This window comes from Pseudophryne corroboree, chromosome 5 (genome assembly GCF_028390025.1).
Source record: "Pseudophryne corroboree isolate aPseCor3 chromosome 5, aPseCor3.hap2, whole genome shotgun sequence".
Lineage (NCBI taxonomy): Eukaryota > Metazoa > Chordata > Amphibia > Anura > Myobatrachidae > Pseudophryne > Pseudophryne corroboree.
In genome coordinates, this window is record NC_086448.1 from 409,698,760 (window position 1) to 409,726,282 (window position 27,523).

General features: G+C 44.1%; 1 protein-coding gene across 1 annotated transcript in view; it reads right to left on the reverse strand.

Moving 5' to 3' along the window:
- Positions 1 to 27,523, reverse strand: part of ADCY2 (adenylate cyclase 2) — a 1,664,414-nt gene that overhangs the window by 357,845 nt on the left and 1,279,046 nt on the right. Inside the window, exon 15 of the mRNA XM_063922769.1 lies at positions 4,566 to 4,650. Within this exon, the coding sequence (XP_063778839.1) occupies positions 4,566 to 4,650 (85 nt within the window). The remainder of the gene's footprint in view (positions 1 to 4,565; positions 4,651 to 27,523) is intronic.

Below are 27,523 nucleotides of genomic sequence, written 5' to 3' on the forward strand. Positions count from 1 at the left end.
TCAGAATCCTCCTGGTCAATTTCCTCCCCAGCGCCAGCAACACCCATATCCTCCTCATCCTGGTGTACTTCAACACTGACATCTTCAATCTGACTATCAGGAACTGGACTGCGGGTGCTCCTTCCAGCACTTGCAGGGGGCGTGCAAATGGTGGAAGGCGCATGCTCTTCACGTCCAGTGTTGGGAAGGTCTGGCATCGCAACCGACACAATTGGACTCTCCTTGTGGATTTGGGATTTCGAAGAATGCACAGTTCTTTGCTGTGCTGCTTTTGCCAGCTTGAGTCTTTTCATTTTTCTAGCGAGAGGCTGAGTGCTTCCATCCTCATGTGAAGCTGAACCACTAGCCATGAACATAGGCCAGGGCCTCAGCCGTTCCTTGCCACTCCGTGTGGTAAATGGCATATTGGCAAGTTTACGCTTCTCCTCCGACAATTTTATTTTAGGTTTTGGAGTCCTTTTTTTTCTGATATTTGGTGTTTTGGATTTGACATGCTCTGTACTATGACATTGGGCATCGGCCTTGGCAGACGACGTTGCTGGCATTTCATCGTCTCGGCCATGACTAGTGGCAGCAGCTTCAGCACGAGGTGGAAGTGGATCTTGATCTTTCCCTAATTTTGGAACCTCAACATTTTTGTTCTCCATATTTTAATAGGCACAACTAAAAGGCACCTCAGGTAAACAATGGAGATGGATACTAGTATACAATTATGGACTGCCTGCCGACTGCAGACACAGAGGTAGCCACAGCCGTGAACTACCGTACTGTACTGTGTCTGCAGCTAATATAGACTGGTTGATAAAGAGAAGATGTCTATGTAACTATGTATGTATAAAGAAGACTGAAAAAAATCCACGGTTAGGTGGTATACAATTATGGACGGACTGCCTGCCGAGTGCAGACACAGAGGTAGCCACAGCCGTGAACTACCGTACTGTACTGTGTCTGCAGCTAATATAGACTGGTTGATAAAGAGAAGATGTCTATGTAACTATGTATGTATAAAGAAGAATGAAAAAAATCCACGGTTAGGTGGTATTACAATTATGGACGGACTGCCTGCCGAGTGCAGAGACACAGAGGTAGCCACAGCCGTGAACTACCGTACTGTGTCTGCTGCGACTGGATGATAAATGATATAAAAAATATATATATATCACTACTGCAGCCGGACAGGTATATATTATATATTATATAATGACGGACCTGCTGGACACTGTCTGTCAGCAGAATGAGTTTTATTTTTATAGAATAAAAAAAAAAAACACACACAAGTGAAGTCACACGACGAGTGTTTAACTTTTTCAGGCAATCACAATATAAGTATACTACTAACTATACTGGTGGTCAGTGTGGTCAGGTCACTGGTCAGTCACACTGGCAGTGGCACTCCTGCAGCAAAAGTGTGCACTGTTTAATTTTAATATAATATGTACTCCTGGCTCCTGCTATAACCTATAACTGGCACTGCAGTAGTGCTCCCCAGTCTCCCCCACAATTATAAGCTGTGTGAGCTGAGCAGTCAGACAGATATATAATATATATAGATGATGCAGCACACTGGCCTGAGCCTGAGCAGTGCACACAGATATGGTATGTGACTGACTGAGTCACTGTGTGTATCGCTTTTTTCAGGCAGAGAACGGATATATTAAATAAACTGCACTGTGTGTCTGGTGGTCACTCACTATATAATATATTATGTACTCCTGGCTCCTGCTATAACCTATAACTGGCACTGCAGTAGTGCTCCCCAGTCTCCCCCACAATTATAAGCTGTGTGAGCTGAGCAGTCAGACAGATATATATAATATTATATATAGATAATAGATGATGCAGCACACTGGCCTGAGCCTGAGCAGTGCACACAGATATGGTATGTGACTGACTGAGTCACTGTGTGTATCGCTTTTTTCAGGCAGAGAACGGATATATTAAATAAACTGCACTGTGTGTCTGGTGGTCACTCACTATATAATATATTATGTACTCCTGGCTCCTGCTATAACCTATAACTGGCACTGCAGTAGTGCTCCCCAGTCTCCCCCACAATTATAAGCTGTGTGAGCTGAGCAGTCAGACAGATATATATAATATTATATATAGATAATAGATGATGCAGCACACTGGCCTGAGCCTGAGCAGTGCACACAGATATGGTATGTGACTGACTGAGTCACTGTGTGTATCGCTTTTTTCAGGCAGAGAACGGATATATTAAATAAACTGCACTGTGTGTCTAGTGGTCACTCACTATATAATATATTATGTACTCCTGGCTCCTGCTATAACCTATAACTGGCACTGCAGTTGTGCTCCCCAGTCTCCCCCACAATTATAAGCTGTGTGAGCTGAGCAGTCAGACAGATATATATAATATTATATATAGATAATAGATGATGCAGCACACTGGCCTGAGCCTGAGCAGTGCACACAGATATGGTATGTGACTGACTGAGTCACTGTGTGTATCGCTTTTTTCAGGCAGAGAACGGATATATTAAATAAACTGCACTGTGTGTCTGGTGGTCACTCACTATATAATATATTATGTACTCCTGGCTCCTGCTATAACCTATAACTGGCACTGCAGTAGTGCTCCCCAGTCTCCCCCACAATTATAAGCTGTGTGAGCTGAGCAGTCAGACAGATATATATAATATTATATATAGATAATAGATGATGCAGCACACTGGCCTGAGCCTGAGCAGTGCACACAGATATGGTATGTGACTGAGTCACTGTGTGCTGTGTATCGCTTTTTTCAGGCAGAGAACGGATTATAAAGTAAACTGCACTGTCCTCACTAGTAAACTCTCTCCACTCAGTCTCTACACTTCTACAGTAACAGTACTCCTCCTAGTCAGCTCCAGTAAATCTCTCTCAGTCTCTTATAATCTAAATGGAGAGGACGCCAGCCACGTCCTCTCCCTATCAATCTCAATGCACGTGTGAAAATGGCGGCGACGCGCGGCTCCTTATATAGAATCCGAGTCTCGCGATAGAATCCGAGCCTCGCGAGAATCCGACAGCGTCATGATGACGTTCGGGCGCGCTCGGGTTAACCGAGCAAGGCGGGAAGATCCGAGTCGCTCGGACCCGTGAAAAAAAACATGAAGTTCTGGCGGGTTCGGATTCAGAGAAACCGAACCCGCTCATCTCTAGTGTATATGAGGGGGAATAACACAGCTCCCAGCTCACAGTGATATGTGGTATTTTTAATATATAGAGGAGAGGGGGCTGCACAGTGATATATGAGGGGGATTAACACAGCTCCAAGTTCACGCTATTAAAGTTTTCGTCCCGATACTTGACATCTCCTTGATTATACTTTAATGTTAGTTTTTCTAATAAATCTTTCAAACTTGCATATCAGACTTTCTTTCCTTGCGGCCCACATAAGACTTAGATCTCGATGGCGTATGGGGATCTCAAAAGCATAAATTAAGTTGGGACACAATAATAGTCGACTATGTCCCCGATGATAAATTGAACCTAGGGTGATTCTGAAGTTAGAATAATTCATTGCTATAGCAGCTGCAACATTGTGATAAAGCAACTGTTCTGAAGACAATGACTTCACAAGAGGGATTAGTGTCCCCATATACAGTATAACAGTTGGATAAAGATGTGTGTATATCAATTAATTGTTCTTCTTTTAGATGCCACTGATAACACTGTTTAGAAATTTGAGCCAGTACTTTGAGACCTCATAGGATCTGATCGCCCACCTGCAGTGTACCTGCAATGTGAGTCTGATTCAGAGGTGAATGCAGTTGTGACTACATAATTTGACACAGTGACTACTGTGTATTTAAACTAATACAGTGGCCTATGGACATCCTATTGAGAAGCCTACTGGATGTGGTGGCAATCAGCCCCTGGGAGTTTTGAATATGCACCAACAGTTATGCCCGCATCAGGCTAGCCACCCCCTCTGTTACCACCCAGAAATGCCCACTGAAATTGCATGTATCTGCATGAAATTTTCATCTGTGTCTTTGTGCAGTAACTAATGGGGTGCATGCACAGGCTGAAAACACTGCCCATCTAATGTCATCACGGCACCCACCACCGAATCAGGCCCTGTGTATCTGTAATGCCAACAACCAAACACATGAGAAGTGGTGGGCCAATATGTTAATTATCAATTACTTAATTTATTTTAATTTCAATTCCATTACCCAATCTTCAAATCAACATGTTCAGGGCAGTCTATATACTGTACAGTAAAAGCTATATTTCAGAATGGATGATTTAAGAATGGGGATGTGGACAAATATACGTTTTAATGGTTTTAATGGCTTTAATGGGAGTTAGAATAAAACACTTCTAGCTTAAAAGAAGTTGGATAAAGTCTTAATAATTATGGTTATATAAACTGGTTATAAAGTGTTCAGTTCTTGATTGGGAATTAATACCTTTTTCTGTGCTGGTCGGACAAGGATTTAACTACTGTTTAGTTGTTGGACATTACATTTAGCCAGTACTCTATCAGTATTTACAGTATAGAACACTTTAAGAAAATATTATTTAACCCCAAAAAAACTACAACAACTTACCAACAGTTGTCCAGCAAAACATACAAAAAGAATGAAAGACAGACAGAGGAATGCAGCACCAAATGATATTCCAAGAAGAGATGTTCTGTAAAGTAAATACAAAATCAGAATTTAGATTATTAATTGTCATATAACATATCCATATAAATGGGAATTCCAAAGAGGGACAAAAAAAAAGCAGCTTGCTGGACAAACTACTGTATGTTGCAGAGCAACGATTGCAATGCATTCATTCATTGGCTGCTTTTGTATGTATCACACAAATAGTGGACAAACCCCTTCCCAACTCTAAGGGGCATATTCATCATCCTTTAACTGCTTCAGTGGTATGCCCGGAAAATTTCCAGGGCCAGCTGCGCTGTGCAGACTGGCTACCCCGGAAATTTTCCGCGGCATGCCACTGCTTAGAAATGGACCCGGACCATACATTCTCTAATGGTTAGCCAAGTCTCTGTATATTGGCTATCCACATCTCATCTGGATCCTGGCCACACTGCTAACAGATGGTGTAATGGTTAGCATTACTGCCTCACAGCACTGAGGTCATGGGTTAGATTCCCACCATGGCTCTACCTGTGCGGAGTTTGTATATTCTCCCTGTACTTGCGTGGGTTTCCTCTGGGTACTCTGGTTTCCTCCCACAATCCAAAAATATACTGGTAGGTCAATTGTATCCCAACAAAATTAACCATAGTATGAATGTGTGCGCGTGTACATGTGTTAGGGAATATAGTAGGGAATATAAATTGTAAGCTCTACTGGGGCAGGGACCGATGTGAATGGCCAAATATTCTCTGTAAAGCGCTGCGGAATATGTGTGCACTATATAATAACTGGTAATAAATAATAATAATAATAATAATAAATAATAAGCATGGGTCCCTACCACTGCATTCCTCTAATGGGCCCTTCATGCCCCAGTCCAACATTGACTTTACCCTACTTGAAGTGCAACATACTTTTGTCAATGTGCAAATTTGCTACTTTTGTGCCCTGTCTTGATTTGCTCCTAACCCTGCATACTGTAAGCTCCAATAGCTTCAGGTAGACCACATTCCTATAGCAACGAGCATAGAGCCTAATTCAGACCTGATTGCAGCAGCAAAATTGTTCTCTAATGGGCAAAACCATGTGTACTGCAGGTAAGGCAGATATAACGGGGGTAATTCCAAGTTGATCGCAGCAGGAATTTTGTTAGCAGTTGGGCAAAACCATGTGCACTGCAGGGGAGGCAGATATAACATGTGCAGAAAGAGTTAGATTTGGGTGGGTTATTTTGTTTCTGTGCAGGGTAAATACTGGCTGCTTTATTTTTACACTGCAAATTAGATTGCAGATTGAACACACCACACCCAAATCTAACTCTCTCTCTGCACATGTTAAATCTGCCTCCCCTGCAGTGCACATGGTTTTGCCCAACTGCTAACAAAATTCCTGCTGCGATCAACTTGGAATTACCCTCAACATGTACAGAGAGAGTTAGATTTGGGTGAGTTATTTTGTCTCTGTGCAGTGTAAATGCTGGCTGCTTTATTTTTACACTGCAATTTAGAATTAATTTTAGACACACCCCACCCAAATCTAACTCTCTCTGCACATGTTATATCTGCTTCCCCCCCTCCCCACTCCCCTGCAGTTCACTTGTTTTTTCCCATTTTAGAACACTTTTGCTGCTGCGATCAGGTCTGAATTAGGCCCATAGTTTCTATACACTTTTGGTATCAACAAAATCAGTCAAATAAGACTGTTGAATAGAATAATAGCTGGTAGGAAGATGATTCTAGTTATTGTGTATCAATAGTATGTTTGGAATAAGTCATAATACAAAAATGACTAACATGTTTTTGGATTATGGACCTGATTCAGAGTTGCATATAATGTGATCATATCGATTACTCCAAAATGAAAGTTAATAATCAACTGTATTTGGCATTAGCTGTATCTATGTGATGGCACCATCCCCATCCATGCGCTTGTGAAAGTCTTCATCATAATGTAACTATTAGAGATGAGCGGATTCGGTTCGTCGAGATCCGAACCCCCCCGAACTTCACCTATTTTACACAGTTCCGAGGCAGCCTCGGATCCTCTCGCCTTGCTCGGTTAACCCGAACGCTGCCGAACGTCATCATCCCGCTGTCGGATTCTCGCAAGAGTCGTATTCTATATAAAGAGCCGTGCATCGCCGCCATTTTCACTTGTGCATTGGAGATTGAACGGAGAGGACGTGGCTGCGTTCTCTCCATGAAAAGCTCCGTATCTGTGCTCAGTGTGCTGCAAATATCTGTGCTCAGTGCGCTGCAAATATCTACGTTCTCTGCCTGAAAATGCTCCATATCTGTGCTCAGTGTGCTGCAAATATCTGTGCTCAGTGTGCTACATTTTGGTGACCAGCAGTATACATATAGTACAGTACAGTAGGCCATTGCTGTATCTTGCAGCTCTGTGTCAAGTATACTATCTCTGTGCTGCATTATTGTGAGTAGTATATAGTAGGACAGTGCAGCATTTTGGTAACCAGCAGTATACATATAGTACAGTACAGTAGGCCATTGCTGTATCTTGCAGCTCTGTGTCAAGTATACTATCCATATCTGTGTTGCATTATTGTGAGCAGTATATAGTAGGACAGTGCAGCATTTTGGTGACCAGCAGTATACATATAGTACAGTACAGTAGGCCATTGCTGTATCTTGCAGCTCTGTGTAAAGTATACTATCCATATCTGTGTTGCATTATTGTGAGCAGTATACAGTAGGACAGTGCAGCATTTTGGTGACCAGCAGTATACATATAGTACAGTACAGTAGGCCATTGCTGTCTCTTGCAGCTCTGTGTCAAGAATACTATCCATATCTGTGCTGCATTATTGTGAGCAGTATATAGTAGGACAGTGCAGCATTTTGGTGACCAGCAGTATACATATAGTACAGTACAGTAGGCCATTGCTGTATCTTGCAGCTCTGTGTCAAGTATACTATCCATATCTGTGCTGCATTATTGTGAGCAGTATATAGTAGGACAGTGCAGCATTTTGGTGACCAGCAGTATACATATAGTACAGTACAGTAGGCCATTGCTGTATCTTGCAGCTATGTGTCAAGTATACTATCCATATCTGTGCTGCATTATTGTGAGCAGTATACAGTAGTACAGTGCAGCATTTTGGTGACCAGCAGTATACATATAGTACAGTACAGTAGGCCATTGCTGTGTCTTGCAGCTCTGTGTAAAGTATACTATCCATATCTGTGTTGCATTATTGTGAGCAGTATACAGTAGGACAGTGCAGCATTTTGGTGACCAGCAGTATACATATAGTACAGTACAGTAGGCCATTGCTGTCTCTTGCAGCTCTGTGTCAAGAATACTATCTCTGTGCTGCATTATTGTGAGCAGTATTATAGTAGGACAGTGCAGAATTTTGGTGACCAGCAGTATACATATAGTACAGTACAGTAGGCCATTGCTGTATCTTGCAGCTCTGTGTCACTGCAAGTATCCATATCTGTGCTGCATTGTTGTGAGCAGTATATAGTAGTACAGTGCAGCATTGTGGTGACCAGTATACTACAGTACAATAGTCCAGTGCTATTCTCGCTGGTCAGTGTCAGTGCTCAGTATAATCAGTGATTGATCAGTGTAATCAGTTCTCAGTATAATCAGTGCGCTGTTAGACGTGCGCCCATTTTCCGCCATTAGTGCATTGGGATTTAGACAATTGATGAAGTTAATGTGTCCCCGGTACAAAATCCCATCTAGATTCCACTTCACTAGGCAGGCGATAGTGAGATTTTACCAATTAATATCAGTGATTTATAACTAATTATTAATTACAGTGATCTTGCCAAATGATTCCAGTGATTTTGTCATTTTCTTCCAGTGATTTGGACCAATAATACCATTGATTAGAACAAATAATTCCTGTGAGTTTGTTATTTTCTTCCAGTGATTTGGACCAATAATACCATTGATTAGAACAAATAATTCCTGTGATATTGAGGTGTTTGTGTCGCTTAGCTTAGCCATCCAGTGACCACAGTGGACCTCATTTTCTCTTTTCTTTGCATCATGTGCTGTTTGGGGACTATTTTTTGAAGTGCCATCCTGTCTGACGCTTCCGTATATGTCCAGTGGTACTGCCATTTGATATAATTCCTGACATTACTGCCATATAATTCCAGTGATTTTGTCATTTTCTTCCACTGATTTGGACCAATAATACCATTGATTAGAACAAATAATTCCTGTGATATTGAGGTATTTGTGTCGCTTAGCTCCAGCGACCACAGTGCACCTCTTTTTCTCTTTTCTTTGCATCATGTTCTGTTTGGGGCCAATATTTTGAAGTGCCATCCTGTCTGACACTGCAGTGCCACTCCTAGATGGGCCAGGTGTTTGTGCCGCCCTCTTGGGTCGCTTAGCTTAGTCATCCAGCGACCTCGTGTAAATTTTAGGACTAAAAATAGGGTTCACTACGATCTGCCGGCGGCCGGCCTCCCGGCGACCAGCATACCGGCGCCGGGAGGCCGGCCGCCGGCTTACCGACAGTGTGGCGAGCGCAAATGAGCCCCTTGCGGGCACGGTGGTGCGCTACGCGCGCCACACTATTTTAATCTACCTCCAGGGGGGGGCGTGGACCCCCACGAGGGAGAATAAGTGTCGGTATGCCGGCTGTCGGGCTCCCGGCGCCGGTATGCTGGTCGCTGGGAGCCCGACCGCCGGCATACTGAAGACCACCCCTAAAAATAGTATTGTGAGGTGTTCAGAATAGACTGGAAATGAGTGGAAATTATGGTTATTGAGGTTAATAATACTATAGGATCAAAATTCCCCCCAGCTGGGGCAGTACTGGGGGCAAGGAGGGGTTTAGGACTAGGCAGCACAGTTTGTAGGAAGGGGGGAAGGGTAGATAGCAGTTGGGGCACTACTGGGGGCAAGGAGGGAGTTAAGGGCAGACAGTACTGGGGGTAAGGAGGTGGAAAGGGAAGATAGCAGCAAGGGCAATAATGGGGCAAGTAGTGTACACTCTAGATTGGGGACAGGGCAGGGTGCTGAGGTGACGAGAGGGCAACCTTACCAAAAAGGAGACATGGGTGAGTGTGGAGGGGGTGTGGTTGGGGACAGCAGCTCTGAGTTTCAGGAAGATGGGCAGCAGACTCACCAATGTCTCAGGACGTCACCCGAGAGTTGCATGCCAGCACCAGGCTACTGCTTGGTGGCTTGGGGCCTGGTGCATTGTTAGTCTGGGGCCCTCCTCATCAACCCCAGAACCCACGCCATATACAGTATAAAGTGTGTGTGTGTATGTATATATATATATATATATATATATATAGCGTAGCAATTGTATACTATTTTGGAGTAATGTGATGGGCTGGGCGCCATAACTTACATCCCAGACCCTCTGAAAGGCCATAGCTGCACAGGCCAGCACAGCACCATTCAATGAAAAGGAACATGGACCACCGGGAATCAGGACTCGAGCAGTGACTGGGGTAGCAAAAGGGGGAGCGCTCCAGTGAGGATGCAGGTGGCCAGCTGGCACAGTAAATTCTCCAGAGTTCTCAGCCAATGCTAGGGTATAGCACTAATCCAGCAGAAGCACAGTCAGTCTGAGAGGGGGCTAGAGGGGGACTGCAATCAGGCTTGCTGGTGACCTAGCAGCTCCTACCGCGAACCTAGCTCCCTCGCAAGCATCACCCCTCTCTCCTTGTACACTCATGCTGCCAGGCCTGCTGAGCACCCGAGGAGCAGGAAAACGGTATATGCACTTTTTTTAGAATGGGTGAGACCCCGGGGACATGCTCCACTGGTATTGGCTAGAGCAGCGGTGGCCAACACATCAAGGGAAGGTAAAGCAAGCGGAGAGACACAGAATAAATGGGGGGAAGGCTGAGACGCACAGAGTGAAGGGGGAGGTTGTCTTGTTTCAGTGTAATTTATGTGGATCTTTGTTTCAGTGTTTCTCACCCCCGTGTAACTAAAATTGGGGAGTGACACATGGCCATAATCCTACAAACATCATATCGAAGGTGGGTGCACAAAAAGGGGGCAAGGCCTTGTGTCAGTTGGGCCACACACCATTTTTTGCACATAATACCGGCTTTTTGAGTTGACTACAGGTATTTTTGGACTCTTTCCCTCTGACTGGTTGGGCACCAGTGGGCTAGAGGTTTAATGATTGATGTTTCCTTTGCCTGGCTAACTCCTCCTCCATGTTTTTAGTCTTCTCTGCAGCCAGGCAAGGAAGACATCAATTTTTAAACCTGAAGCCAATCTGAGCAAGGTGTGTCCCTGGGGACTCACTCAGTCTTAAATAGTGAGTCCCCAGTCCAGTAAAATACACACTATAACGTAATATAATAATATAATAGAATCATTTTCATTGATTGGACAAGCACGATTTTCAGTAAATCCATGATTTGTACAGCGTTTGTGTCAATGTTAATGTTACAATGTTTGGTCTGATGATACATTTGTTGTATTTAGTCATAGTTAAGGTGTGATTTGGTTTTTAGTAAATCTCTGATTTGCAAATCACACACAAAGTGCAAAAAATCACCAAAATCAATGTTTGGTAAATGAGTGTGGCTGATTATCTTTTAATACATTTATAAAATAGTAGAAGTGTTTCAAGAATAAGAGCAATGAGAAGTGTGTCGGGCACAGAAGAAATAGAGTGGGACACGGGTCATAGAGAACAGGTATTAATTTACACTGATAGAAAAAGCAGGAACATTTCAGCTATGTCACAAAAAAGGTTTAGGCTGCAGTAAGATAGAGTTAGAGTTGGTGGGGTTTAGTATACACTTTCTGTATTCTAACCATCGGGATGCTGACCGATGCCATACTGACCGTAGACATGTCAGCCCCAGGGGCGGACTGGCTGTTAAAGGGTAATTTCCTGGGAGGCCGGTCAGTCTGCGGGGCCACACGCAGCATGATGCCCCGCCCACAGTAGCTCATGACACCATACTTCCTGACAGGCATAGGTAGCCTGTCGGGACCTATCAGAGACCACTTCTTAGAAGAGTTCTGCTTCAGCAGCTGCGAGAACAGTCTGTCCTCTCTCGAGACAAAGCTCCTCCAGTCCCCTGCTGGCAAGTGCCCAGACAGAACTGCCACGAGAGTGACACATGGCCAGTCCAGGCTCCAGTCCAGGCTCTCTAATATCCTCCCCTCTCCGTATCACTTCTACTTTCCTGCTCACTTCCCTCCCTCCCACAGCACCAAATGCTCTGTGACACCAGTCCCACAAGTTCCCCTCACAGCTCCAAACCCCCTTCCCATCCATGGCATCAGCGTCCTCCCATCCCCCTTCTCCCCCACAGGTAACCCACTCATGTTCTCTCTCCCCCATAGTTCTAACCCCCCCTTCCCCCATTCACGTCACCCATGGAACCCCTCCCCCCCAAAGGCTACCTTCTCCTGTCTTCTCTCCGCTCACAGCCCTCACCCCATTTACGGCACCCGCAGATCCCACCTTCCCCCCAAAGGTTACCTTCTCCTGTCTTCTCTCCCCTCACAGCGCCCCCCCCATTTATGGCACCAGCAACCCCCCTCCCCAAAGGCTACCTTCTCCTGTCTTCTCTCCCTTCACATCACAGCCTCCCCATTCGTGGCAACCGCAGACCTCGCCTCCACCCCCCCAAAGGCTACCCTCTCCTGTGTTCTCTCCCCTCACAGCCCCTCCTATTTGTGGCACCTGTAGAACCCCCTCCCCCCAAAGGCCACCTTCTGTCTTCTCTCTCCTCATAGCCCCCCCATTCATGGCACCCGCAGACGCCCCCTCCCCTCAAAGGCTACCTTCTCCTTTTCTCCCCTCACAGCCCCCCTCCCCCATTTGCAGCACCTGCAGAAAATTCCCTCCCCCCAAAGGCTACCTTCTGTCTTCTCTCCCCTAACAGTTACCCCCAATTAATGACACCCATGGACCCCACTCCTCCCCAAAGGCAAACTTCTCCTGTCTTCTCTTCACTTATGAACTTAAACCCAACCCACCCCATTTGCGGCACCCTGGGCATTTCAGGCAGAATTAAAAGGGAGGTGATGGTGGGCCAGGTGGCAGTGATGTGTATGGTGCTGCTGCTTAGCTGGTGGGCAGCCATGTAGACAGATACATCATCAGTTGCACTTCAAGTGTTGCACCAGCCAGCAGCCAATTGGAAATTGTGGACCTACCTATTGTTCCACAAGCTAGCCTCCGACTGGCTGGCTGCCTGCACCACATTTGAAGTGCCACCGGCGATGTCTCTGTGGACTGTTGACCAAGCTCCACGCACTCCTAGCACCTGTCGGGTGAGAAGACTGAATCGGAGACTGGGTTACAGGAGAGCCAGGCTCCAACACAGCCGCCCATCACTAGCTGCTTGGAGCTCTCCGCACTCTGCAGCCCCAAGGGAGAAATCACAGAAAGCACACCATTCAGATCCTGGCACCGGTAATAGGTAAAGGTAGGGACAGCTGCAGCACCTTCTATGCTACACAGTGACAGCAAGGCTCCAGTTACTTCTTCCAAAAATAGCTATTTACATGTAAACTGTGTGTCATTAATGTGTTTTAGTGTGGTTCTTACTGCTAATTGGCATAATGTGTATAAGTGCTCTCCTGTCTGGCTTAATATGTATAAGGGCTCTGCTGTGTAGCGTAATGTGTATAAGGGCTCTGCTGTGTAGCGTAATGTGTATAAGGGTTCTGCTGTGTGGCGTAACATGTCTAAAGGCTCTACTGTGTGGCATAACATGTATAAGGGCTCTGCTGTCTGCCATAATGTGTATAAAGGCTCTTCTGTGTGGCATAGCATGTAAAAAAACAGAATTAAAAAATGTGTAAAAAGTAACTTGCGCCCTAGCTTCAACTCGGCAGATCACCAAAAAGGAGCACCACTCCTCTTGTAGACACAATAGAAACACAGAGGCGATCTCCCAGCGATGCTATAATATGTTCCAAATCCGTGTGTACTCCTGTTCCTCAAACAGAGAACATAATATATGACATGTCCATTAGTAGATATCAAATATTTCCACAGATGACTTTCCAAGGTCACTATCATTCAGTGACTGACCTGTACTAAATGAGATGCATTCCCATAAAGGTTTCTTTCACACTTCATATACCAACAGCCTTCTAACACACGGTCTATTAGTACCAGGCTTACCTTTATGGCATGCCCTATATACACTGAGAGGTATCTTTTTCCAGTCCTGGTTGACGTCTGGACTTCCGTCACCTCCACAGAAATGGCTCCAAATGACAGCCAGTGGTGAAAAAAGTATTTTTATTCCAAAAAAGAATTCTCCCACAACAATGCAGGATTAAAAGAATTAAAAACAACAAATAAAATACAATATTCTTAATATTGGGTGCCTCTTGTATTTTATTTGTTGTTTTTAATTCTTTTAATCCTGCATTGTTGTGGGAGAATTCTTTTTTGGAATAAAAATACTTTTTTCACCACTGGCTGTCATTTGGAGCCATTTCTGTGGAGGTGACGGAAGTCCAGACGTCAACCAGGACTGGAAAAAGATACCTCTCAGTGTATATAGGGCATGCCATAAAGGTAAGCCTGGTACTAATAGACCGTGTGTTAGAAGGCTGTTGGTATATGAAGTGTGAAAGAAACCTTTATGGGAATGCATCTCATTTAGTACAGGTCAGTCACTTAATGATAGTGACCTTGGAAAGTCATCTGTGGAAATATTTGATATCTACTAATGGACATGTCATATATTATGTTCTCTGTTTGAGGAACAGGAGTACACACGGATTTGGAACATATTATAGCATCGCTGGGAGATCGCCTCTGTGTTTCTATAGCATGTAAAAAGGCTCAGCTATTTGGTGTAATGTGTATAAGGGCTCTTCTGTGTGGTGTAACATGTTAAAGGGCTTTGCTGTGAGGTGTAATGTGTACAAGGGCTCTGCTGTGTGATGTAACGTGTTTAAGGGCTCTTCTGCGTGGTATAGCATGTATAAAGGCTCTGCTATCTGACGTAACATACTGTATATAAGGCCTCTGCTATCTGGCATAATGTGTATAAAGGCTTTCCTGTCTGGCGTATTATGTATAAAGGCTCTGCTATCTGGAGTAACGTGTATAAGAGCTCTGCTATCTGGCGTAACGTGTATAAGAGCTCTGCTATCTGACGTAACATGTGTAAGGCCTCTGCTATCTGGCATAATGTGTACAAGGGCTTTGTTGTCTAGCGTAACATATATGAAGGCTCTGCTATCTGGCGCAAACATGTATAAAGGCTCTGCTATCCATAGTGTGTATAAGATCTCTACTGTGTGGCGTAACATGGATAAAGGCTCTGCTATCCGTAGTGTGTATAAGAGCTCTACTGTGCGGCTTAACATGGATAAAGGCTCTGCTATCTGGTGTAATGTGTTTAAGGGCTCCACTGTCTGGTGCAATGTGTATAAGGGCTCTGCTATCTGGCGTAACGTGTTTAAGGTCTCCACTGTCTGGCGTAACGTATATAAGGACTTTGCTGTGTGCCGTAACATGTATAAGGGCTTTGCTATCTGGCGTAACGTTTGTAAGGGCTTTTATGCTGAAGTAGTGTGTTTAAGGGACTTCACTGCAGTGTAAAGTACGAGGGGTACTACTGTGTGTTGTAATGTGAATAACGGACACTACTTTGCAGTGTAATGTACCATGTATTTGTGCCGCAGCTCTGTCACTTAGTTTAAACCAGCCAGCTCGCTACAGCCAATATTGGTGAAAAAGTTGAAAATATTGTGAGCAGTGAGGTGGGGAAAGTTGACTGCAAATGTCAGGAAATTAATGTTATTGTGTTAATATCAATCTAGGAACAAGAAAGGGACAAATTATGTGATTTTAACCGCACATCTCATAATATATCTATATATATCTATATATATCTGTGTGTGTATATATATATATATATATATATATATAAAAACAGAAAATTCAGCACTCACCATAGCAAGCTCACTTATCCTCACAACATCAATAAATAAATGATGGGGGTTTAGTTAGTGAATTGGCCAGTGCACGGAAGCCTGCAAACCGGTCGCCAAGGTACACCACCTTCATGCAGGTCTTACACTTAAAAATTAAAACCTGGCAACTGTATCACATAATATTACTGCAAATATGCCTACTTGGTTTAATGTGCACCTGCCACATACCTTATGGCTTTTAAAGGTACACTAGTCATATATAATATGTGCTGCCCTCAGGACCCTTTGAGATGGCACATATCCCACCCCTCTAGTTATGGCCCTTTGTACTAATCCCACCCACTTTTGTATTGGTTCTGCCTATGTTGATTTGGTGCTGCCACCCTGAGGCAACTTTATTAAATTTTTCCAGGGCCACTTTTAGTTCCCAATCCGCCCCTGGTCAGCCCCAACCCGTGTAACTGTAAACAATTATAAGACTGAGTTTTCAAAGGAGTAAGATGGTGTTCCCACCATTACAGTATAGCTGGTGTAGAACGCAGAAACAATAAGTAGCATCAGAGGAGTGTGTGACCAATAGCACACCTGGAAAGCAAGTGATAAAATACAGGAAACTGGTAAGAACAAAGTAAAGTCTAGCGCATGACAGGTGATTTCCAATAAACAGAATGCAGTTAAGTAATTTGGAATTGCTGCACATCACTAGCAATTTGTGTTTTAATCTCTAGTTTTTTGTTGTGACATGCTACAATTACGAACCTACCAGGAGAAACTCTAATTGACAAATTCCCTGTTGCCGATGAGACCGGCTACCTGCAATCTAGACAGCATTGTTGGGCGGTTGGGTTGGTTTATACTAGAGATAAGTGGGTCCGGTTCTCTGAGAACTGGACCCACCAAACATAGGGGATTCAACAAGGAACTGCCTCAGGTTTGTGTTTTCTTTCCTGACTAGGATCCCAAAACAAGGCAAAATGTCATCTACCCATAGTCGGATCTTGCGTTTTTTTGCTCACATACAGTATAAAAGTTCCTCCCTGCATTCCGGCGTCATTTCACAAGTCTGATCCGACGGAGAAGGCAGTGTAGGCAAGGCTCTCAGTGAAAGTTAGTTATCTACAGTAGTAGTTAATAGCAGCAGCTACAATAGTGCAAAGTCAGTGTCCCTTTAAGTCTGTATATGTGTGGAGTCGAGTAAGGGAGCCCGTGTGTTCAGGGCGGATTTTGATAAAAAAAATTAAAATAAAAAAAAGCTGGGTTTGTGCCATTGTGGTTGTCACCAGGGGCAGATTGGGACACGTGGTTAGGTGCCGCTTGGCCAGTCCTGTTGCCCCCTCAGTGGCCGGCACTCACCCCTCTGCTGGATCGGCTGCCATCAAGCAACAGTTCTTTCTCCTAGAGCAGTGGCGTAACTAAGAAGGGGGTCGAGCAGGGCATGTGCCCTAGGCGCTGTGGTATGCCTAGCAGAGGGGGGCACTGCTAGCCAGGGCATCATGCTCGTTCGATCCAGCTATTGCACTGCTGCTGCTCTCCCGCCCATTACTATTGCGCCGATTACCTCGGCGGCATTCCCACAGTATGCAGCTTCCTGACTTCCCTGCTGCTTGTCTTGGCCTCACAGACACATGGTCCCCGCTGCCTGCTCCAAGGCAGCTCCCGGCACCCAGGATCTCAACGTCCCGAGCCCCAGCTTCTGTCAGAAGTACTGTATGTCCCAGTATGAGGTTAGTGAGGTGGAGGAGGTTAGTGAAGGGTGGAAGGTTGAGGAGGTGGCAGAGGAGGCACCATAATGCTCAAGTGAGAGTGATATAGCTCCCTTGCCACACACCAGGACCAAGATGGGGTGCAATGTCAAGTTCATCTGTGCAGAAAACATGACCCTGGTCCAGACAATTGAGAAGTACTATCGCCAGCTATTTGGATGAGAGTCTGCAAAGGTGTTGTCCTGAAAAAAATTAGCCATCTGGCAGAAGGTGGTGGCTGCTGTAAACTGCGAGGGATTGGTCAAGCGCACAGAGGACACCAGCAGAAAGTGCGTCTACGACATCAAGCGCCGTGTCAAAGCCAAAATTGCAAAGGAGGCCAAGTGTGCACGTCAGAATATGAAGAGCTCCTGCAGATCCTTATTCCTTTCAGAGGTGGTGAGGTCAACTTACGTTTTGGACTCTGATTGCCCCAGGAAAGCTGGTTAGTGTTTTTATTTTGTTTTCATAATTTTTAAGCTGTTTTAAAATGTAAACATATATTCATATGCTTTATACTGCGCTGTAATGTAATGTAGTGCTGAATAATAATCCTGCATGTTTTTTGTGCATATGTTTGTTGCTATTTTGTGATAGTAACGTTTTGTGTGTTTTGGCTTTTCAATTTTTTTCATTGCCAATAACTAAATGAAGATGTGCGTCATTGATTTAGTGTTTCCCAATATATTGTGGCTTTATTTTAGTTTTTTACTTTTTATTAGGATTGCTTTATGAAAATGTTTTTGCATAATTTTATAATGTATTCTGGACTGTTAATTTCATTAACCAGTCCAATGCAGGAGCAGGCAAGAGAGAAGGCAGATGTTAGTCACACAGAACCACATTCTCACAACAGGAGAAGGTACCGGCAGCTAATGCCATATGACCCAAAGAAGTTAGGTGCGTCAGGGTGGGCGCCCTGTGGAACCCAATGTACCACGTAGAAAGAGTTCACAATGGTAAGTCTACCATAACTCTCCTTTTCTGCAGCAGGTTACATTGGTTTCCACAGGAAAAACATTGGGGATGTCCTAAAGCAGTTCCTCAAGGGAGGAGACGCACCTTAGCGGAAATGAGAATCCGGCATCCAAAAGGAAGCATCCTGGGAGGCGAAGGTATCAAAGGTATAGAACCTAAGAAATGTAGTCACTGAGGATCATGTAGCTGCCTTGCACAATTGATCTGCAGACACGCTACGGTGGGCCACCCAAGAAGGTCCAACAGACCGAGTAGAATGAGCATTAATAGCAGCAGGAACTGGAAGTCCTGCCTGCGCATAAGCTTGTGCAATCACCATTCTAATCCATCTGGCAAAGGTTTGCTTATTCGCAGGCCAGCCACGTTTGTGGAAATCAAACAGGACAAAAAAGGCATCTGACCTCCTGATAGAGGCAGTTCTCTCCACATAGATATGGAGAGCCCTAACCACATCCAAAGAACATTCTTTGGGAGATAAATCTGAAGAGATAAAGGCTGGAACCACAATCTCTTGGTTAAGGTGAAAAGATGACACCACTTAGGTAAATAACCTGGTCGAGTTGGTAGAACTGCCTGGTCAGAGTGAGATAGCAAAAGGGTGGACAACAGGACAAAGCGCCTAAGTCCGACACCTTCTTGCAGAGGCAATAGTCAGAATCTGACTGGTGACCTGTGCACATGTATATGTTGGAGTCTGTGCATATTTTTCACTTGGAAGTATTGGTCACTAGTAAATGAATTGTACATCTATATTTGGGCATTTATAGATGCCACATATCATTCACCTATTGGGACTTTTTTATCCTATGGATTTTTTATCCATATATTAACAAACTTATGTTAAATCTCTTAAACTGAGTCTGAGAAATGGCTGTTTACCATCACCTTAAGATCTAAATGATTTACGCCCCTGATGAAGTCATAGAGACAAAACACATAGGGTTCACCAATTTGCATCTATTGTGTCATTGAAACAAATATCTCCGCCTAGAGCTCACACCTTTGCTAAGGTGAGGGGAGATCTGTACCATCTATTGTACTACGATATCTGTACCATCTATTGTATTATGACATTTATATGGACCCAATTGGAGTTGTAATTTTATGCAACATTTTATATTGCTGATCTTGGTCAGAGGGATTTCATTCTAGGGTGCTACGCATCAGAGAAAAGACCTCTGACACACAGAACACAGGATTGGTCTCTTGAGGTGGATTCACCCTTATTCACACTGTTCACTGAATTTACAGTATTATATGTATCAGCGTACTGGGATACTCTTTATATATATATATATATATATATATATATATATATCACAGTGCGGAGGATATATTAGAATACTCGTACATTATATTCTGTAAACAGTACACTTTTTCTCAACTAACGCAGTATGTGTCCAGACATGTAGGATACTCAAGTGAATGTACAGTCATGGCTATGTATACAGGCGGCTTTACATGGGAGACTTTGCCCTGCAATCCCAGAGACCAGCTGCTGCTGCTTATGCTGTAAGATGGTGCCCAGTGTCTCTGGGAGGGAATGAGGGAGAGTGTGAGGTAGCTCCAGGGCGGGAAATCTGTGAGAGATTGCGCCCTGGGCCGGGGGAGGGGCTACAGGTCAAGCGCCAGCTCCCCTATGCTGCACTTCCACCCCAGGTACTAGCAAGTTTTATTAAAAGGGGTGTTAGTACACCTGACCTGTACTCGGATGCCCTGGTGGTCTAGTGGGGTCCCTGCTCAGTGACAGTGTCCACGCCAGCTTTGCGACCTGTCTCCCTAGGTCACGTACCGAAAGTGATTTAATGGCGGGTCCGGCCTGGGGGACCCTTTTACCTCCTTCCCATGGCAGCCATGCGAACCAGGAGAACAGTCTGCGACTCTGTGCCTAAGACGGGACATCTCCACCGCAAGTACCCGGGAACTGAGTTGCGGGAGTATGCGATGCCGCTTGGGAGGTGATGGAGCTGCAGTGCTAATGTGTCACCCTGACATACAGCGCTGACAGCCCAGAGAAGAAATCTTCTTAGAAAAGCTTTTTCAGGGCTGCCCAGTGCAGCCCTCCTATTAGGTTACCTGCTGCTGCAGGTACCAACTCGAAACTGAGATCTCAGTGCCTGGAGGTGGGGTTATAGAGGAGGCCCCAATGCATCCTGGGACAGCCTAAAGCTTTATCCTGTTGGTGCTTCAGGATCAAGATCACTCTACACCCAATGTTTTCCCTGTGGAAACCAATATAACCTGCTGCAGAAACATAAAAAAATAAAAATTAGCTGCAGACAAAAAAATTAATTGCCAACATGACATTCACCACAAGAAAAGGCTAAAGCCATGGCGTTTATTTATGTGTGGACATCCTGCCTCGTATGATAATGTAAGCCCTTCTCTCTGGCACAGGAACCAACTGTGTGCTCCGAAAAATCACAAATCCCTGAGGAGAGTACAAGTGTGTCCGCAGGTGCCATATGTGAGCCTGACCTTTCCATTACTGTACTCGAAGAGGGGGCTCCTTCAACCATTTGTGCTTCCTCTGCAAATGTGAAGATGAGCAGCATAAGTCAACATGTTGACATATAAATTAAGGATGCAATTGTAAAAGTGCACCAGGATGAGGAGGATATTTGTGTAGCTGACACTAATAAGGATGTTGATGATGAGGATGTTGATGAGGATGTTGTTTGTGTAAATCAGGCACCAGTGGAAAGTTGTTGCTCATCATATAAAAAAGCCTATTGTCATGCCTGGGCAAAAGACAAAAAAAATCCACCTATTCCAAGTGGAATAACTTCTACCCAAATCCAGACATTTCAAGCCATTTGTAGCCTTTGTAAAGTCATAGTAAGTAGAGGTAAGAACATTAACCACCTAGGAGCCTCCTCCCTCAAAAGTTATTGTCAAATTTAGAAACTTTGGCTAAAAAAGCTACTCCCTTCTTTCTGCTAGATCCAAGGGCCTGTAATCTCCAACACCAACACCTTCATCATCATTCTCAGTCATGATCGGAAGTAGTCCTGCTTCCATTCTCCTAAGCGTAACTGACTCCTCTTCTATCTGGGCTTCCTCAGAAGCATCTTTTAGTGTAGCACTGTCTGTTGCTGCTGCTGCTACTGTCCAGATGGGAACCAGGAAGACTACTTGTAGTTTAACTAAACAAAGATCTGTTAATCATTCCTTTGCAAAGGGGGCTAGTATGACAGCAGTCATGCAGTTGCACAGTGGATTACTGACGCCATAACAACTATGCTGGTGTTAGACGTGCGTTCAATATTTGCCATTAATGCAGTGGGTTTTAGACAGGTGATTGAAGTCATGTGTCCCCGGTACCAAATACCATCTATATTTCACTTCACTTGGAAAGCAATCCCAGCCTGTACAAGGACATTAAAAAAAGCATTGCTAGTGTCCTCAGAAATGCCGTTGTACCCACTGTCCACTTAACCATGAATATGTGGACTAGCGGAACAGTGGAAACTAAAGACTACATGACTGTGACAGCCCACTGGGTAGATGTATTGCCTTCAGCAGCACCAACAGAAGCAGCAGCAGCATCTCACAAATGACAGCTCATTCAGATGCAGGCTACTCTACGTATCACCAGTTTCACTAACAGGCATACCGCTGACAACCTCTTAGAAAACTCAGGGAATTTACTGCAAAATGGCTTACCCCACTTGGACTCTCCTCGGGATTTGTGATATCGCACAATTCCACAAATATTGTGAGAGCATTACAGCTGGGCCAATTCCAGCACATCCCATGTTTTTCTCACACAACTAATTGTTATGACGGATATTGATGGTTCAGTAGGTGATGGTTCTCTTCACAAGAAGGCCAGAGATCATGAGGATATTCTGGACAATGACTCTTGTACACCCCAGGTTGAGATTTGTAGACTTCTCCAGCAGATCTTATAGCCTATAATAGCCGCTTTTCCCTTACTTTTACACAGAGAAGGGCCAATTTTTGGAACGGACTCCTCCAATGAAACCTTGCTATATTTCCGGACCCAATACTCAGGGTAATATATACCATTTTAATAATATACATGTACATGAATTCATGTTATATGTTGTTTGTACACATTTCTGTGTTTTTTTTTTATTAAAATGTAATTTTTAACTGTATGCAATAGCTATTAGCAACAATTGTTTTATAATATTAGAGCACAGCCTTCTTTACGCTTTATTTTGCAATGTACCTACTGGTGCTGGGATGCACAGGACTTAAGCCACTGGAGGTAGTACAAGCTCAACCAGGAGTGGCCAGAATCAATGCCGGTAAGTGAAAACACAAAGTACCACATGAGCAGTAGACAAGAGAAGTACGGGGCAAAGGGAAGGCAAACAAAGGAGACCAGGCATATAACGAGGTGTGAAGAAATAATTAACAAACAAGTCTGAGAGAATAAGGAAATAACGGAGACAATATATGCAATGTACCCCAAAACAGGGGAATACCTCCAGATAAGGAGGAACGATAAACAACTACTATCCATTAGTGCACAAGTGTAAAGTAGTGAAATAAGTATAGAGGAAGTAAAAATATTTGCCACTAATTAGCACTTTAAACTATAATGCGAAACCTGGGCTGGACACAGGAATGCTGCCAGAACTTAGACACAGACAAAAACAGGGGGAGAGCTTCACAGGCTAGGATAGTTCCAAGAGACAAAGGGTCACGCTACGACTAGTTACTATGAACAGCAGGAAGAGAGACGCAGGGACAGAATATAAAGGAGGCATAAGCCAACAGGCTGCCAGACACAGCCAAGCCTCCCTAAATTATTGGGATAAGGTTAGTTTATATAACCTAACTGGGCTATCGCCCCTTGGTGTCTTATGCCTGTAGTCTGGCTTGTTAAAGCCTTTGTTGTGTAACGATCGATATCTGCCAATGAAGTGCAATAACCTGAACCAGTCATGAAACCTTTACTTATGATTAAATAAAATGGAGTATGCATACATATACAGTTCATTAATGAATAAATCATTTCACATGGACCAGTTGTTATGGCATTTAGAAATAAAACACAGGTACTGCTCCAAAGACTGGTTGACTCACTCTGTCTGTCCATTAGACTGAGGATGGCAACCAGAAGAAGGACTGACATGAATCCCCAAGCTTGAGCAGAATCATTTCCAAAATCTAGCAATAAACTTCCATCAGACACAATATCCTGGGGCAGATCATGAAGCCTGAGAATATGATGAACAAGTTGGCAAGCTCTCTTGCTGAACGTAATTTCTGCAAAGCTAAACTGATCTAGCATAACCCATATGGTGGTATTTTGGGAAGAGAGAGGAAGATCCACGATAAAATCCATGGCAATATGGGACCATGGCCTACACAGAATAGGTAGTGGAAGGAGTTGACCCATGGGAAGTTTGCAAGGAGTTTTATTCCAGGCTCAAATCTCACAAGACATCCCAAATTGTTGGACATCCCGAGCAATGGAAGGTCACCATACAGCTCACATCAACTGCTCCAATGTCCTAACAACACCAACATGTTCAGAAGTTTTAGCAGAATTTAATTGCAGTAATACGGCTTTACGATGAACCTTGGGGATGAATAAGCGACCAGACGGAGTCTCCACAGGAGCTGGACCTTACATAGATAATACAAAAGTGGCCAGATCTTGTGTTAAACCCACAAAAATAGTAGAAGTAGGTACAATAGGTGTGGCTTATTACCGAGAGTCTTGAACTGGCAAAAAATTGCAGGACAAAGCATCCACCTTAGTATTCTTAGATTCCAGTCTGAAGGTGATCTTTAAACTTAAATCTGGTAAAGAACAGGGCCCAACGAGCCTGTTGCGGGTTTAGTCTCTTAGTGGCCTCAATGTACGCAAGGTTCTTGTGGTCGGTGAACAAGGTAATTACTATACATGCCGCACTCCCTCCAACCAATTACGCCAATCTTCAAAGGCCCACTTAATCACCAAGAGTTCCTGGCTCCAAACATCATAAATCCTCTTAGCTGAGGATGGACCTTCCGGTTCTCAGGATTTCTCTGCACCTGCTTCCACATCCGAAGCATCCATCTCCACCAGAAATGGCAAGTTCAGGTTAGGATGATGAAAATCTAGTGCAGACGTAAATGCTCTCTTTAGCCTTTTGAAGGCCAATACCACCTATGGTGACCAATGCTGAACATCCGTCCCCTTTTTAGTAAGCTCCACAATGGGAGCAACAATGATAGAGAAGGAGCGAATGAAGAGTCTATAATAGTTAGAGAATCCAAGGAAATGCTGAATTGTCTAGAGGTTAGAAGGACGAGACCACTCAAGTATCACCTGAATTTTCCTCGGGTCCATGAAAAACTCTCTAGGCAAAATTATGTAACCTAAGAAGGCTACCTCTCCCACCTAATAATTTACACTCCTCCAATTTAGCGTACAACTTGTGCTCACCAAGTTTCTGGAGAACTATTCTCACTTGGTCACAATATTCCAGCAAGGACTTGGAGAAAATTAGGATATCATATATGTAAACAATGGCAAAATGACCAAGAAACTCCCTGAGAACCTCATTGATGAAATCCTGGAAGTGTTAAATGCCGTCTTCCATTCGTCTCCTTCTCGAATCCGCACAAAGTTGTAAGCCCTGAACTTGGCCAAACAAAACAGAGAGATGAGGGAAAGAGGATAGGAATTCTTCACAGTAAACTTGTTCAAGGCTCTATAATCAATACAAGGTCACAAAGACCCATCCTTCTTGGTCACAAAGAAGAATCCAGCTCCAACTGGAGATCTAGAAGGGTGGATAAATACTTTGGCCAGATTTTCCTGAATGTATTGATCCATGGCCTAAGTCTCAGGAACAGACAAGGCATACCACCTTCCCTTGGGTAAGCTAGCATTAGGGATGAAATCGATTGAACAGTCAAAGTCGCAATGTGGAGGGAGAGTGTCCACCTCCTTCTTAGAGAAAACATACTGGAAGGCCTGATATGACTTAGGATGATTCTTGAGATCGGTCAGAGCAGAACGGATAGGAAGGGAGAGACAGTGAGCCTCACATGCTGAGCTCCAGCGAATGATCTCACCGGACTTCCAGTCTACTACTGGATTGTGCTCTCAACCAAGGGAGTCCTAGGACCACAGGAGCAAGAGGGCAACGAATAAGGAAAAAACCTCAACTTTTCAGAATGAAGAAATCCCACAGAAATAAGTAGAGGGGGAGTCCAAAACATAAATTGTCTGTGGGTTAAGTAGTTGCCATCAAGGTCACAAATAGAAACAGAAGACTCTAAGGGGCAGATGTATTAACCTGGAGAAGGCATAAGGAAGTGATAAACCAGTGATATGTGCAAGGTGATAAAGGCAGCAGCCAATCAGATCCTAACTGTTAATTTACATATTGGAGCTGATTGGCCGGTGCCTTTATCACCTTTCACATATCACTGGTTTATCACTTCCTTATGTCTTCTCCAGGTTAATACATCTGCCCCTAAGTACTCAAAAGGAATATTTAAAGAGGAGGCAATTAACTGCCACTCCACAATCCAGTAAAGTGAGTACAGGAAACTTCCTACCCTCCGAAATAAGTTCCACCGGAACTAGAATAGAATTTGAGGGAGTAATTGTAGAGATTCCTAAGTGAACCCCTCCAACTTCACTTAGGCTCTGTCTTTTATCGGTCTTTTAGGGCAGACACCAACAAAGTGGCCTTGTACCCTCAGTAAAGACAAAGACCTTTTGCCCACCTTCGCTTCTTCTCATCAGGTGTTAGCCAAGTGACACTGGGCTGCATGGGTTCGGCCTGTTCCTCCTGAGCTTCAGTCCTGGAAGAACGGGCCTGGAGCACCCCAAACTCCCTCTCATGTTTCCCTTCACAGAAACAGTGATCAACTCATATGGACAATTTCATGAGGGCATCCAAAGACTTAGCTTGGGAATACTGCACAAGACTGCTACTTAATCTGCTCTGACAGGCCAATTCAGAACTGGCTCCAAAGAGCAGCATCAGTCCATCTGGAATTTAAGGCCCATCTTCTGAATTCAGTGCAGTAGTACTCCACCGTCCCATGACCCTGTCTGAGAGAGCAAAGATGAGCCTCGGCTGAGGCAGCACAATCCAGGTCATCATATAAAAGGCCCATGGCAGAGAAAAAATAATTTACTGAAGATAATACCTCAGACCCTGTGGGTAACCCAAATGCCCAAGTCTGGGAAGCCCCTTGCAGCAAAGAAACTACTATTTTATCTCGCTGAGCCTAGGACCAAAAAGAATTTGGCCTGACGTAAAAAAATGATTTACAGCTCTCACAAAATTAAGGCAGATTAAACTTTGGCTCTCTATGTCTGTGAGAGGCAAATCTCGCTCATATAGCATCCTCCTGCATGGCAACCTTCAAGGTAAGCTCCTGGAGTTTCTGAGTGAGGCCTTGAATCTGGTTTGCCAGGACTTGTGCCGGGCTCTGAGCAGAAAGATCCATAACAACTACAGGAAAGGAAAAAAACTTTCCCCTCCTTAATTCTTGCGGCTTGTCATAATGTTACGCCAGATATTGATGGTTTAGTGGGTGACGGTTCTCTTCCCAAGAAGGCCAGAGCTCACTAGGATCTTCTGGGCAATGACTCTTGCACACCCCAGGTTGAGACTTGTAGAACTTTCCAGAAAGGCCATCTAGTCCTATAATATAAAAAATCCTGAGCAATAAACTTACTCAATATAGAGAGCGCTAATTAAAAAATGTATTAAACATACATATTAACATTAAGTCAACACTATGACACACGATTAAAACACAAATTAAAAATAAAAATAACCAGATGTTTGAGTTATAGGGTTAAACCTCTTATTTCCGCTGTATAAAATTGGTAAGCTCCAATTCCTTAGTGTGTCAATTAACCTTGTATATCTGATACTTATCTGAGCAGTCAATAAATTATAGGACAGTTAATCAGCCTTTGGTATGTTACTATCTCCCGCACATATGTAACAGTCTCACCAATTGTATTTAGCCATCAGGAGTATACACTTCAGGAATATGCACTTCTCTTTATTGCGTACAGTCTTACTTGGCCGAAGGTGAATAGTTGATAATGCAAGTTATGGGATGAGCGACGGGAGGGAGACCGCGGCTTGTGTAATTTGATCCATCTCCGCGACTTGTACACTGTCGTCCATTCTCTGCACCAGGTTCCAGTAATTGAACAGGCCGGAGCACAGTGGTGAATGAAGGATGCACTCAGTCGGTTTCCCTTAACCCGTTTCTCTGCCGTATACACTCTGGCAGTTTCTTCAGAAGGGGTGGTTTGTAGTGGGTGATCAAAAAGAGCACTTTTTAAAGTATCAATGT